The sequence below is a fragment of the Cervus elaphus genome, chromosome 20 (genome assembly GCF_910594005.1).
Source record: "Cervus elaphus chromosome 20, mCerEla1.1, whole genome shotgun sequence".
Taxonomy (NCBI): domain Eukaryota; kingdom Metazoa; phylum Chordata; class Mammalia; order Artiodactyla; family Cervidae; genus Cervus; species Cervus elaphus.
Genome location: NC_057834.1, coordinates 51,324,746 through 51,340,088, shown reverse-complemented (window position 1 = coordinate 51,340,088; position 15,343 = coordinate 51,324,746). Strand labels below are relative to the sequence as shown.

Here is a 15,343-nt window from a genome sequence, read left to right as displayed (position 1 = left end):
ATTGTACTCATCTCACACACTAGCAAAGTAATGCTTAAAATTCTCCAAGCCAGGCTTCAACAACATGTGAACCATGAACTTCAAGCTGGATTTAGAAAAGGTAGAGGAACCAGAGATCAAATTGCCAACATCCACTGGATCATTGAAAAAGCAAGAGAGTTCCAGAAAACCATCTACTTCTGCTTTATTGACTACACCAAGGTGAATCATCCCATGCCATAAAATGATTGATATGAATCTTGAAGAAAGGCAGGTTTCCAAGCAAATATATAGTTTCATTAACATAGATTAGGAGAATAATTGTATGAGTCAAACATACTGGTTTGTTGAGCTCTTATCTGTTCTGAGTCTTAAGTAGAACTGACTTGAAGAAAGACAGAGTCTAGGGTAAATATGTAGTTCATTAACATAGCTTAAGAAAAACATTTACATAAGAAAAACGCATAGGTTAGCTCAAGGTTTGAGAAATGTTAAGTTCAGGTGGAACCAGGTGTCATCATGGCAACACAGAATTTTAAGAGAAACCTCCTTTTAATTTTGTATAGAGAAGGGAAAAAAATCTGAGACTTGTAGTTTGTTTCCTCCTGACACTTAAGAGAGAGATAAAACATGTCTGACACTTGCAGCCTATTTCCTCCATTTGGAGACCCCTAGCCTTGGTGCCCAGAGAAGGCGATGGCAATCCACTCCAGTACTCTTGCCTGGAAAATCCTGTGGACGGAGGAGCCTGGTAGGCTGCAGCCCATGGGGTCGCTAAGAGTCGGACACGACTGAGCGACTTCACTTTCGCTTTTCACTTGCATGCATTGGAGAAGGGAATGGCAACCCACTCCAGTGTTCTTGCCTGGAGAATCCCAGGGACGGGGGAGCCTGGTGGGCTGCTGTCTGTGGGGTCGCACAGAGTCGGACACGACTGAAGCGACTTAGCAGCAGCAGCCGCCTTTGTGCCTGTTACTGTCTCAGTAGGACCTTGTTGTTGATCTATTTTATATGTAGTAGTTTGTGTCTGCCAGTCTCAAACTCCTCTAATTTATCTCTCCCCACCCTTCCTCTTTGGTAACCATAAGTTTGTCCTCTATGTCTGTGTTTTGTGGATAAATTCATTTGTGTCATATTTTAAATTCCACATGTAAGTAATATCATGATATTTGTCTTTCTCTAAGTAACTGGCTTCACGTAGTATGACAATATCTAGGTTCACATTTTATAAATATGTTCTTTGGATCATATTTTAGATTACACATATAAGTGATATCATATTTGCCTTTCTCTAAGTGACTTTACTTCACTTAGTATGATAATGTCTAGGTTCATCCATGTTGCTGCAAATGGCATTATTTCATTCTTTTTTATGCCCGAGTAGCATTCCATTGTATTTATGTACCACATCTTTATCCATTCATCTGTTGATGGACATTTAGGTTCCTTCCATGTCTTACCTATTGTAAATGGTGCTTCTGTGAACATTGGAGTGCAGGCTATCTTTTCTGTTTTTCTCCAGATATATGCCCAGGATTGCTGAATCATATGGTATCTCTATTTTTACCTTTTTAAGGAACCTCTATGCTGTTCTCCATAGCAGCTTATACTAATTTACATTCCCACCAATAGTGTGGAGGGTTCCCTTTTTTTCACATCCTCTCCAGCATTTATTGTTTGTTGAGTTTAAATGATGCACATTCTGGCTGGTGGGAGGTGATATCTTGTTGTTTTTATTTGCACTTCTCTAATAATTAGCAATGTTGAGCATCTTTTCCTATGCTGATTGGCCATCCGCACGTCTTCTTTGGAGAAATGTCTATTTAGGTCTTCTTAGATTTTTAATCCAATATTAAAAGACGTTACCACCCGACTGTTTTTGAGCAGGCTGTGTGTAATTCATTCATCCCAACACCTGGGAATATCAGCTCGACCTATATAGAACTCCATGACCCAATCAGAATTTCATGACCCTGTCATGGTCATTTAGAAACTCTCACACAAGACAAAGAACTGGAGGAACAAGAAAGACTTTTCTTTCAAGTCCCACCGGACTTTGTTGACGGGAAGAATAGATCCTCCTTTTGCCAATCATAGTCAGTGAGCACAGTTTTGAAATATTGTTTAATAGAGCACTCATTCCTTGGCTTTCTCAGATGCCTTCTAATACTGAACCCCTGACCAGGTCAGTTGGAAATTGTGAGCTCGGAATCAATTGGCTTATACCATTTCTCATTTTCTAGAAGTCATCATTTTTATTAAAAAAACAGCATTCCTTTAGCATGCACTGGATGCTGTCATCGTCGGTCAGCTTAGTTTAAAGGGCAGTTTTAGATTCCATTCAGTTGATGGGCTTTTCTCTGGGGATTGGTCCCAGATGCCTCTGCTGACCCCTCTCTTCATGACTGTACTCACATCATGGTCCAAGGGCTGAGTGAGGCAACGTATTCAGAAATCTGTCCCAACATCCTCAGGGGGCCAGGCACCCCTCAGGTGTTCTTCCTGTTGTTAGCTTCCTGTGCCCCCCTCTGACGCCCATGTAAAGTGTCACAAGGACATAGTCCATGGGGTGTCCTGTATGTCTTTGAATCCCTAATGCCTGCCTTGAATGATGCCTGTCATTTGAGGGACATTGGATACTGACTGTTAAATTAAGCACAGTAACCTGGAGAGTAGCATCCTTCCCTGTCCCCCAGCCACCACCACTGGAGTCAGGATTAAACCTGAAGCAGAGGGAAGGAGCACCGCATTGGGGGTCAGGCAGACCTGTCCTAGCCACGTGTTAATTTAATGACTTTGAGAAGTTAACGTTCCTCAATGTATTTATCTTTAACCAGGGATTATGAAAGTCCCCTGGAAAAATTATCATAAAAGTACCAAGTAACATTGAAGCTCCTCACAGAAGACCTAGCACATTGCCTAGTAAAGGAAGGCTTATGAATGTTCATATCTTTCTTTCAAGTCTAGAGCTCTTATTTGAAAATTATTTCCCTTGAGAAAGTGTGCAATGAATTTTACTTAATTCTGATACACTAACAAGAAATTTCCTTCTGTTTGTCTTTTTAAGAGAGAAAAAGGTATATAAAATTTTGACTGCTTAAGATGCAAATAACCAGAAAATGAATAAGTGAGCTAAAATTCTCCGTGTTTCAGTTTTCTTCTCTAGAAGATGGAGAACCTTTAAGCACATGTCTTAAAGGTTGATTATTAGCATTAAGTAAGATGATAAAGACAGAAAGCATTTCCAATAGTGCCTAGAACATAGTAAGCACTCACAAAAGTAGATGGGAAGATTCTCTGTTCTTGTCCCACACACATCATTTAATCCTGCTGGTTTTCCTTTGCTTTGTGATGGTTACTTAAGTCATGTCTTAGTCAGTCACACTTACTACCCACTCCTTAAGAAAAGATGAACATGTAATAAAAGTGGGGACATTTAAAAAGGAAGGTTAGGGGGATGGAGGAAATGAATGTGTAAGTTTCTCGAGAGAAACATGAAGTTCTTTGTTTTATTTAGGTTTGGTCGGAAGAGGACATTGGCAGCATTTCTATGCCTCGGAGGATTGGCTTGTCTCATTGTCATGTTTCTTCCAGAAAAGAAAGGTATGCCTTTCCAATTTCTACATGAGGGTTTTGAACAGCACTTTTATTACAATGAATCTCAATATAGTGGAGAGATTACCATATGCCATGCTTCATTTCTGTGATTGCATATTATTTAGCAATTGTATGGGGTATAATGGGCCAGATTCTTTCCATTGCCTAAACTATTCTCTGGGTGAATAATGTGCTTAGAGGTGCACTATTAATTCTTTCAGGCGATTAAGCTACCATCTGGGGTGTCTGGACTGCAGTACTGGTGTTGTTAGAGTTGTTTATTTGATGATGATGAGGGCCATTTAGTTTTGCACAGAAGGAAACTCTGTCCAAGGCTGCAGATTACCCGCCTCGGTCCAGCCAATCACAAGACTGGAGATGAGAGGCACTGGTCCTCCACGGTGGTTTTGGCACCCCTCAGCGTCTCCATCAGTACTTCCAAGGCACCCTGATAATAGCAAGAGCAGAATAAGAATATTATTGGTGATGATTGACCTTCTCTCAGTCTTTTGTAAAGTGTGAATAAAACATCCTTAGGAAATGTCGCTATTTTTATATTTGTCACATTGTTATGTAAACACAGCTTTAAAGAAAAGTCCCTTTGGCATTCATTTCTAACATGATTTCTACTCTTCTGTAGAAATTCTATTGATAATGCTGTTTCTCAACTTCTTTTCTGCAGTAGCACACCTGAGGCATGCCCTCTATTGCATCAAAAACTGTGGTTTTAGCAGTGATTTTCGAAGATAAGAAATGGGTCATAATGAACTCTCTGTTTCTGGGGCATAGGGTACAATGAAAACCCTGTTTTAGAGGCTTTTGGATTTTGTTAGGACTCCATCATGGAGCTTGTTCTTTAGGTGAGAATCACTGTGAAGTAAGTGGTTTAACATAAATGTTTTTAAGGGGGTGCTAAGCTGGGCAGCTTATAGGGTCTTAGTTCCCCAACCTGGGAATGAACTCAGGCCCAGCAGGTTGGGCTTTCCCCGTGGTTCAGCGGTAAGAATCTGCTGCAGTGCAGGAGTCACAGGAGACACGAGTTTGATCCCAGGGTCAGGAAGATCCCCTGAGGAAGGGCATGGCATCCCACTCCAGTATTTCCTGGAGAATCCTATGGACAGAAGAGCCTGGAGGGCTCCAGTCCATAGGGTTGCAAAGAGTCGGACACGAGCCACTTGGTATACAAGCACCAACAGTGAAAGCTCTGAGTCCTAACCACTGGACTGCCAGGGAACTCTCTAACCTAAACTTTTTTGTGTGTGATTATTGCTTGAAAGTAATTTTATTTTCTTTTTTAAAATCTTTTTATTTTATATTGGAGTATAACTAACTGACAAAGTTGTGATAGTTTCAGGTGGACGGCAAAGGGACTCAGCCATACATACATATACATGTATCCATTCTCCCCAAACTCCCCTCCCATCCAGGCTCACCCTAACACAAAGAAATGCAGCTGAAGTATTCATTTCCTGTCAGAGCATATCATGTATTAAGTGCTGCTTTGGTGATGGCTTGTCTTCAAGGGTCACTGAAGTCCTAGTTCTGTAGCCTCCGGTACACCTGCTGTGCTGTTGGCTGTTGCCTGAGGTTCTGTGCCTTAAAACCAGAGCACTGTTGGTTCTAGCTAGGATTTTACTCAGTGTTTAGAACAGCCTTATAGTGATTTTCATGGAATTCAGTAAGTTTGCCTACTTCTCACCTCTAAGAAAGTTGTCACCTGTGCTACTGCTAGCAAAAGGAGAAACTTCTCTACCGTTGCCCTGCCTTGAGCTTGGAGAACTAAGTGCCCAGTTCTGTTTGTCTGGAATGAGACACTGATGGGCTTCAAATCATTGCAGTTTTCAGTTCAACAGATTCTGTTTCTCATAGACAACCCGGAAATTCAGGTGTTTTCTACCTGTAATCATCTCTTATAGAGAGAAACTTTTCCTTGTTACTCTAAATGTATCTATAAACTGTCACACCTTTGGCAAGCCTGGCCACTTCATGTCTTTCCTCGCTCCCACATATCTGAATTCCAGGTAGCCCACACGGTGGGACTCTACACACAGCCCTTTCTACACAGAGCCAAAGGGAATGCAGGTTTGTGGTCTCCGGGTTAGACTGGTCGTCACTGTCTGCTCACTGCCTGTCTGTCCTAAGAGAGCAGCTGAGCCCCTCATGGATCGTGCCCTTGGTGGACGCTGAGTAACAAACATAGCAGAGTCTCACACACCCACAGATGTGCCCCGGGAATAGGATTCCTCTGACATACTTAGAAAAGTGGATGCTGTCTATTTTTGAAGATTTCCAGAGAAAGACATTCCATAATGTTCCTTAGCAAATTGTCTCTATTTTTAATAGCCATTACAGTGTTAGAATGAGCCTCTTCCACTACAACTGAGCCCATTTCCTTTCATTTTATTCATCACTAGAGATAGTGAACATATGGTCACCCCTTTTTTGCATAATCCTTTCTGTCTTTGCAGGGAGTCATCTAAGCTATTCCTGAGTCTTCTCTACTTTGAGCTAAAAATATTTGTTCTTTAAACTTTCTTTGAACCTTTCATATTTACTCTTTAAAATATTCTGATGGCTTTCTTACAAAGCTCAGTTTTTTTCAAAGGGCCGAGGTTTAGGCTACCTGTTATGAAAGTTCCAGTAAACGTATATGAAGAAAGAGACCTGGCTGTTCAAAATCTTGTGTTAACATCTTGTGCGTGAGCTTGGTGACCGCTCACTGTCTTACTGCTTTTATGCTCATTTGCCCTCACTTTTCCTTATCAGGCATACATTCACTCTTTCCTTTCTGCCAACTTAGGTGGCCCTCTACCTCCCAGCTCTTTTTTAGCATCTGCGTATGATCGTGGTGCTCAGTGTCTGAGGCACGGACATAGGTATGCCTGTAGAAGAGACAGCCAGTAAGCTAGAAAATAGATTGCTTGGCATTCCTTAGCCTGTGGTTGATCATCATTAGACAGAAGTGTCTGTTCAGTACCTATTTGCACCCTGGTTGGCCTCTAAGTAGATGTTCTCCTCTGGGGGCAGTGTTAGCAAGTAGTTACTAATTTCTTCCACAGATTGGTCGTCATACATTTTACTGGGTCTCCATCCTTGATTAAGGGTTTCCCTGGTGGCTCAGACAGTAAAGAATCTGCCTGCCAAGCAGGAGCCAAATTGAGAAGATGGGTAGTAAAGCTTGGAAGGCCAATATGGCTGGAATTCTCTGGGCAAAATCCTGGAGAGGAGTAAGATCTATTTAGGGAGAACCCCAGAGATCTGCAGAAGATCTCTGAGCCCTTGGCTGCTTTCTGGTCTGGGATGCATTCGAGGAAGCACCTGAGGCTGGAACAGAACGGACAAGTAGAACAAATCTTGGAACATAGGGCCGTGCCTGGTTTGTGTTCTCTTTAGCCAGATGTGGAGCATTGGGTAGAGACTTCCTGGGTCAAAGCAGGCCAACATTATAGGCTATTCTGCTGTAGTAGAGCCTGATCTAAAAGTACTTAAAACACTCAGAGTATAAGGTGATTCCAAGTCACTTAACTGCATTCTAAGAAGAAGAGCATCAGTATGTAAAGGAACATGATACAATCTAGCACTTAACAGTGTAACATTCATAACCTATGGCATTAGTCCGTGTTTACCAGGTGTGCAAATAAGCAGGAAAGTATCTCCCACAACCAGGGGAAATGTCAATAGAAACAGAATCAAAAATGGCACAGATAATAGAATGAGGAGGCAGGAACCTTTAAACAGCCATTATAAGTGTATGCCATGTGTTTACAAAGACAGAAGAAAGCATGATCATAATAGGCAGAGAAATAGAAGACAGAAAAAGAGGCGCACGTTACATCTAGAGATGAAACATACATTATATAAAAATAAAAGCAGTGACTGAGATGAAAAACAGAAAAAAGATGAATGACGAGGGGACTTCCCTGGTGGTCCAGCAGTCAGGAGTCTGCCAGTGCAGGGGAAATAGGTTCAACCCCTGGTCTGGGAAGTTCCCGCATGCTGCAGAACAACTAAGCCCATATACCACAGCCACTGAGCCCATGAGCTGCAACTGCTGAAGCCCACACACCTAGAGCCCGTGCTCTGCAGCCAGAGAAGCCACCACGATGAGAAGCCTGTCACCACAACTAGAGAGAGCCCAAGTATCGCAATGATGACCCAGTGCAGCCAAAAATAAACTAATTAAATTTTTAAAAAAATCAGTGAGGAAGTCATAGCAAAACACACTCCACAATGAAATAAAAGTTACAGGACAACACCAAACCCAACATGTAAGCAATTGGAACCTAAGAAGGAGAAAGTTAGAAAAAAAGAAGAAGAGATACTTGCAAAAATTATGGTCGACTACTTTCCAGATTTGATGAGAACTATAAATGCTTAGTGGAAAAAGTGGTCAGTTCATCAGAAAGATGTTACAGTCCTGATTGTGTGTGCATCTGATAACAGAATCAAAGTTCAGGAAGCAAAATGGACAGAACTGGGAGGAGAAATAGACAAATCCAACATTACAATGGGATATTTGTAATGACTCAGTGACTGATAGAAAAAGTAGACAGAAAAGAATTAGGATATGGAGACTTAAACAGCCAACATGAGCTAATTGACATTTGTCAAACACACATCCCTAAAACGGCAGAACATGCGTTCTGTCTGAAGTGCGCCCAGAACAAGTACCGAGAGAGACTACGTTCTGGGCCATGAAACAAGTTTCAGTAAATTTAAAAGGATTGAACTCTTACAAAAATGAGTTCTTTGACCAAAGGGGAATTAAACTAGAAGTCAGCAGTAGAAAGATATCAGGAAATCCTCAAATCCCTGGATTTTAAAAACTATTCTTCAAAAAAAATGGGTCAAGGAAGAAATCGCAAAGGAAATTAGAAAATGTTTTAAAATAAACAAAGTACAGTGTATCGAGTTTGTGGGGTGCAGTAAAGCAGTGTTTGGAGGGAAATTAGTGTAGTTAAAAAATGTATCAGAGCGGACTTCCCTCATGGTGCAGTGGTTAAGATTCTGCCTGCCAATGCAGAAGTCATGGGATCAGTCACCGGTTTAAGAGGATCCCACATACCGCGGGGGTACTAAGCCCGTGTGCCACAACTAGCTAAAGCTTGGCGTGCCTACGGCCCAGGCTCCAGCCAAGAGTTACCCCGGCTCACTGCAAGTAGGGAAAGCGCACATGAGCAGTGAAGACCCAGCACAGCCAAAAATAATAAATTTTTTAAAAGGAAGTTTTCAAATCAGTTATCTAAGCAGCTCCCTTAAGAAAATAGCAGGCAAGTTAAAAAAAACAAAAAAAGACTGAAAAATTAAACACAAAGAAAGCAAAAGGAAAGAAATAATAAATATAAAAGTAAAAATCAATGAAATATAAACAGGAGAATAATAGAGAAAAACCAATGAAACCAAAAGCTGTTTTTTTGAGATAAATAAAATCAATAAACCTTTAGCTAAACATCTATTTCTGCTTTATTGACTGTGCCAAAGCCTTTGACTGCATGGATCACAATAAACTGTGGAAAATTCTGAAAGAGATGGGAATACCAGACCACCTGACCTGCCTCTTGAGAAACCTGTGTGCAGGTCAGGAAGAAACAGTTAGAACTGAACATGGAACAACAGACTGGTTCCAAATAGGAAAAGGAGTACGTCAAGGCTGTATATTGTCACCCTGCTTATTTAACTTATATGCAGAGTACATCATGAGAAACACTGGGCTGGAGGAAGCACAAGCTGGAATCAAGATTGCCAGGAGAAATATCAATAACCTCAGATATGCAGATGACACCACCCTTTAAACTACCAATTAGATATCTTTACTGGATAAAGTAGCTATTCAGCTTATCTTTGTTTCTGTATAATTTGGTAGTTTGCATCTTTCAAGGAATTTATCCATTTTGCCTAAGTTGAACTTATTGGCAGAAAGTAAAGAGGAACTAAAGAGCCTCTTGATGAAAGTGAAAGAGGAGAATGAAAATGTTGGCTTAAAGCTCAACATTCAGAAAACTAAGATCATGGCATCTGGTCCCATCACTTCATGGCAGATAGATGGGGAAACAGTGGAAACAGTGGCTGACTTTATTTTTCTGGGCTCCAAAATCACTGCAGATGGTGATTGCAGCCATGAAATTAAAAGACGCTTACTGCTTGGAAGGAAAGTTATGACCAACCTAGACAGCATATTAAAAAGCAGAGACATTACTTTGCCAACAAAGGTCCGTCTAGTCAAGGCTACGGTTTTTCCAGTGGTCATGTATGGATGTGAGAGTTGGACTATAAAGAAAGCTGAGTGCCGAAGAATTGATGCTTTTGAACTGTGGTGATGGAGAAGACTCTTGAGAGTCCCTTGGACTGCAAGGAGATCCAACCAGTCCATCCTAAAGGAGATCAGTCCTGGGTGTTCATTGGAAGGACTGATGTTGATGTTGAAACTCCAATAATTTGGTCACCTGATGCGAAGAGCTGACTCATTGGAAAAGACCCTGATGCTGGGAAAGATTGAAGGAAGGAGGAGAAGGGGACGACGGAGGATGAGATGGTTGGATGGCATCACCAACTTGATGGACATGGGTTTGGCTGGACTCCGGGAGTTGGTGATGGACAGGGAGGCCTGGCGTGCTGTGGTTCATGGGGTCGCAAAGAGTCGGACATGACTGAGTGACTGAACTGAACTGAAACTAATAAAGGAAAAAGAAAGAGGACACAAATTACCAATATCAGGAATGAAAGAGGAACATCACTATAGAAATTGTAGGCTTTTATAAGGAGATATTATAAACATTTTATGCCAATAAGTTCAACTTAGGCAAAATGGATAAATTCCTTGAAAGATGCAAACTACCAAATTATACAGAAACAAAGATAAGCTGAATAGCTACTTTATCCAGTAAAGATATCTAATTGGTAGTTTAAAACATTTCCACAAAGAGAATTCCAGGCCCAGATGGCTGGAATTATGAAACACATAAACACTGGTAAATTATGAAACACATAAGGAAGAGATAATATAATTCTACACATTCTTTCAGAAAATAAAAAAAAGAATACTCTTCCAGCCCAGTGTGTGAGGCCAGCAATTACCCTAATACTAAAACCAAAGACGTAAGAAAACTACAGATCAATATCTCTCATTAATGTAGATACAAGAATCATTACCTAAATATTGGCAAATTCAATTCAGCAATAAATAAAAAGGGTTATGCATTATGATCAAGTAGGACTTATCCCACAAATGCAATGTTGGCTTAACATTCAAAAGCTCATCAGTGTTATTCACCATATTAAAAGACCAAAAGGAAAAACAAACCATATGATCCTTTCAATGCAAGTAGGAAAAGCACTTGTCAGACTTCAACACCCATTCTTTACAATATGGAAATAAAAACAAAAACAAACAAATGGGACCTACTTAAACATAAAAGCCTTTGTACAACAAAGCAAACCATAAACAAGATGAAAAGACAGCTCTCAGAATGGGAAAAGATAATTGCAAATGAAGCAACTGACAAAGGATTAATCTCCAAAATGTACAAGCAGCTCATGCAGCTTAATATCAGAAAAACAAACAACCCAATCAAAAAATGGGCAGAAGACCTAAACAGACATTTCTCCAAAGTCATACAGATGGCTCATAAATACATTAAAAAAATGCTCAACATCATTTATTATTAGAGAAATGCAAATCAGAACTACAATGAGGTATCACCTCACACTGGTCAAAATGGCCATCATCAAAAAAATCTATAAACAATGAATACTGGAGAGGATGTGGACAAATGAAACCCTCTTGAATAGTTGGTGGGAATGTTAATTGATAAACCCACAATGGAGAACAGTATGGAGATTTCTTTAAAAAACTAGGAATAAAACTACTGTATGACCCAGCAATCCCACTGCTGGACATACACCCTGAAAAAACCACAATTCTAAAAGACACATGTACCCCACTGTTCAGTTCAGTTCAGTCCAGTCGCTCAGTCATGTCTAACTCTTTGCGACCCCATGAACCACAGCACACCAGGCCTCCCTGTCCATCACCAACTCCCAGAGTCCACCCAAACCCATGTCCATCAAGCCGGTGATGCCATCCAACAATCTCATCCTCCATCATCCCCTTCTCCTCCTGCCCTCAATCTTTCCCAGCATCAGGGTCTTTTCCAATGAGTCAGCTCTTCGCATCAGGTGACCAAAGTTTTGGAGTTTCAACTTCAACATCAGTCCTTCCAATGAACACCCAGGACTGATCTCCTTTAGGATGGACTGGTTGGATCTCCTTGCAGTCCAAGGGACTCTCAAGAGTCTTCTCCAACACCACAGTTCACCAACTCTCACATCCATACATGACCACTGGAAAAACCATAGCCTTGACTAGATGGACCTTTGTTGGCAAAGTAATGTCTCTGCTTTTTAATATGCTGTCTAGGTTGGTCATAACTTTCCTTCCAAGCAGTAAGCGTCTTTTAATTTCATGGCTGCAATCACCATCTGCAGTGATTTTGGAGCCCAGAAAAATAAAGTCAGCCACTGTTTCCACTGTTTCCCCATCTATCTGCCATGAAGTGATGGGACCGGATGCCATGATCTTAGTTTTCTGAATGTTGAGCTTTAAGCCAACTTTTTCACTCCCCTCTTTCACTTTCATCAAGAGGCTCTTTAGTTCTTCCTCACTTTCTGCCATAAGGGTGGTGTCATCTGCATATCTGAGGTTATTGATATTTCTCCTGGCAATCTTGATTCCAGCTTGTGCTTCCTCCAGGCCCAGTGTTCACTGCAGCACTATTTACAATAGCCAGGACATGAAAGCAACCTAGATGTCCATCAACAAATGAATGGATAAAGAAGTTGTGGTACGTATATACAATGTAATATTACTCAGCCATAAGATGGGACAAATTTGAGTCAGCTCTAGCGAGGTGGATGTAACTAGATCCTGTCATACAGAATAAAGTAAGTCAAAAAGAGAAAAAAAATCATATATTAATGCTTATATGTGGAATCTAGAAAAAATGGTACTGATGAACCTATTTGAGGGCAGCAATAGAGACACAAACATAGAGAACAGACTTGTGGACATAGCAGGGGAAAGAGAGGGTGGCACATACTGAGAGGGTAGCATTGACATGTAGACATTACCGCATGTAAAAAGGTGCCGTGCTTTGCTTAGGTGCTCAGTCGTGTCCGACTCTTTGCCACCCCATGGATTGTAGCCTGCCAGGCTCCACTGTCCTTGGGGATTCTCCAGGCAGGAGTACTGGAGTGGAAATTTGCCATATGAGGCAGGGAGCTCAACATGGTGCTCTGTGGCAATCAACCTAGAAGGGTGGGATGGGGTGGGATGGGGGCGTGGGAGAGAGGCTCAGGAGGGAAGGGACATATGTATACTATGGCTGATTTATGTTGATGTAAGACAGAAACCAACACAGCATTGTAAAGCAATTATCCTCCAATTAAAGATTTTAAAACATGAATAAAAAGACAATAGTATGGTGCAAATGCAAGGGAAAAAACACAGAAACTAGAAGCTTCCTTAGCCTGATAAAAGAAAACCTATAGCTAACATCACACTTAATGGTAAAAGGCTAAATTATTGTTCCCTAAGGTCAGGGAACAGGCAAGGATTGCCACTTCTCTGGAGCATTTTACTGAAATTACGGAAATTGCTAGTGAATACAGTGAGGCAATTAAAAAGAAATTAGGGGGATTCAAATTGAAAAGAAAGAAGTAAAATTGTCTTTATTCATAAGACTACATGATTGTCTTCATAGAAAATCCTAGAAAAAAAATCTTATTAGAATAAATAAATGAATTTAGCAGTCTTTGGTGCAGTTTTATTTCTGTATATTAGCAGTAAACACGGAGAAGGCACTGGCACCCCACTCCAGTACTCTTGCCTGGAAAATCCCATGGACGGAGGAGCCTGGTAGGCTGCAGTCCATGAGGTTGCTAAGAGTCGGACACGACTGAGTGACTTCACTTTCACTTTTCACTTTCATGCATTGGAGAAGGAAATGGCAACCCACTCCAGTGTTCTTGCCTGGAGAATCCCAGGGACGGTGGAGCCTGGTAGGCTGCCATCTATGGGGTCGCAGAGTCGGACACGACTGAAGCAACTTAGCAGCAGCAATAAAAAAAAAAAATTGAAACAAAAACAATGCCATTTTGAAAAAATAAAAATATTAAATATTTAGAAATAAAATTTTTAAAATTTGTATAAGACCTATATAAAACTATAAAATATAAAACATTGAGAGAAATTAAAGAAGACTAAATAAATGAATTGCTGGTAATGGTAATAATAAAATAAATGAAGAGTTTACTGTACTCAAGGATCAGGAAATACTGTGTAAGATGTCAAGTTCTCCCTACATCAATCTATCTTTAGCAGAATCCGAGTAAAATTTTTATCAGGCTTCTTTTTGTTGGTACATATTGACAAGTTAATACTAAAATTGCTATGGAAATGCAAATTATATCCAAAATAATTTTTTATCAAGAAAAATTAAGTTGGAGGATTTTATCCTACCTGATTTTGAAACTTATTACAAATTTGTATTAATCAAGACAACATGGGGGATTCCCTGGTGGTCCAGTGGTTAAGATTTAGCGCTTTCTCTTCAGTAGCCAGGGTTCAACCCCTGGTTGGGGAACTAAGATCCCACAAACCACAGAGTGTGGCCTAAAAACAAGAAAAAGGAAAAAAAAATACTAAGTATGGTATTGGCATAAGAGTGTATGTATAGGACTTCCTATATACTCAGTAGAAGCAGAAGCATAGATCCACGAAAGGACTTTGATTAAAATGTTCATAGTCTGTAATAGTTCCCAAATGCGCCCCAGCTGAGGAATGGGTAAACCAATTGTGTTATATCCATACAATGAATTACTCACCAACAACAAAGGAGGAAACTACAGCCTTCTGATACATGCAGGGTCGTGGATGAATCTCAGAAGCATTGGCGCTCTCTGATAGATTTTTAATATATTCACAAAATAGATTTTTAGCATATTCACAAATAGTAGAAATTTACTGTAATCACCCAGTGAATGAAGTGGATGATAAAGTTGAACTCTTACTGTTTGGGTCAGTGCAATGTGACTATAATATGCCAGATATGTATTCTGGTGACCCCAACAGACTCTGAGAAAACTTCAGATAACTAGTTCTGAAAATGACATCCTTAGTAGCTGCATCATTGGAATCAACTTAAAGCCTTTTAAGTTCATTACTTTGAAGGATATAAATGTTTTGAAAATTCTGGTTTTTCCCCTCACAAAGATAATTGAGCTTAATTTTTCCTTTTAAAACACCCTTTTTTCTCAACAGTCACATTCATAAATAGCCAATAATGTATGATTTCATTTTCGGATAAAGAGCCAAGGTCAGAAATCCGGGGAACCAGCCCAGTGGCTGCAAAGCCTACCTCATCATTGACTTATGATGACCAATAGCCCAGCAGCTCCACAGGGAAAAGTCTACGAAATCATTTTGTAGTAATCAGAGCTGTCTCAAATTGACATGGGCTACCTTGGGGAAAGTGAGCTTCCCCACACTCAAGTGGCCACTGCAGACTCCATTGGCAGGAACATAGCGGGGAAGTTTCAAGCAGCAGATGAGGTGTCAGGCTGATGGGAGCACTCTGTGGGTATGTGGCTGGAGCCGGGCTCCCCAGATGGACCATGGCTGAAAGTGTCCTGAACCTTGCCAGGGAGACGTCGTCCAGCTTGGGATCTTGTGGGTATTTAGATGTCGCCTTCTGCAACAGACATATTATTT

At 40.6% G+C, this 15,343-nt stretch overlaps 1 protein-coding gene across 4 annotated transcripts in view; it reads left to right on the top strand.

Moving 5' to 3' along the window:
- SLC22A15 (solute carrier family 22 member 15) overlaps positions 1 to 15,343 on the top strand; it is a 102,934-nt gene that overhangs the window by 72,192 nt on the left and 15,399 nt on the right. For all 4 annotated transcript variants that reach the window (XR_006335799.1, XR_006335798.1, XM_043877522.1 and 1 more), the window contains exon 8: positions 3,497 to 3,582. Coding sequence is in view for 2 of the 4 variants with exons in the window: in XM_043877522.1 (XP_043733457.1) it covers positions 3,497 to 3,582 (86 nt within the window). In the remaining 2 variants the exon portion in view is untranslated. The remainder of the gene's footprint in view (positions 1 to 3,496; positions 3,583 to 15,343) is intronic.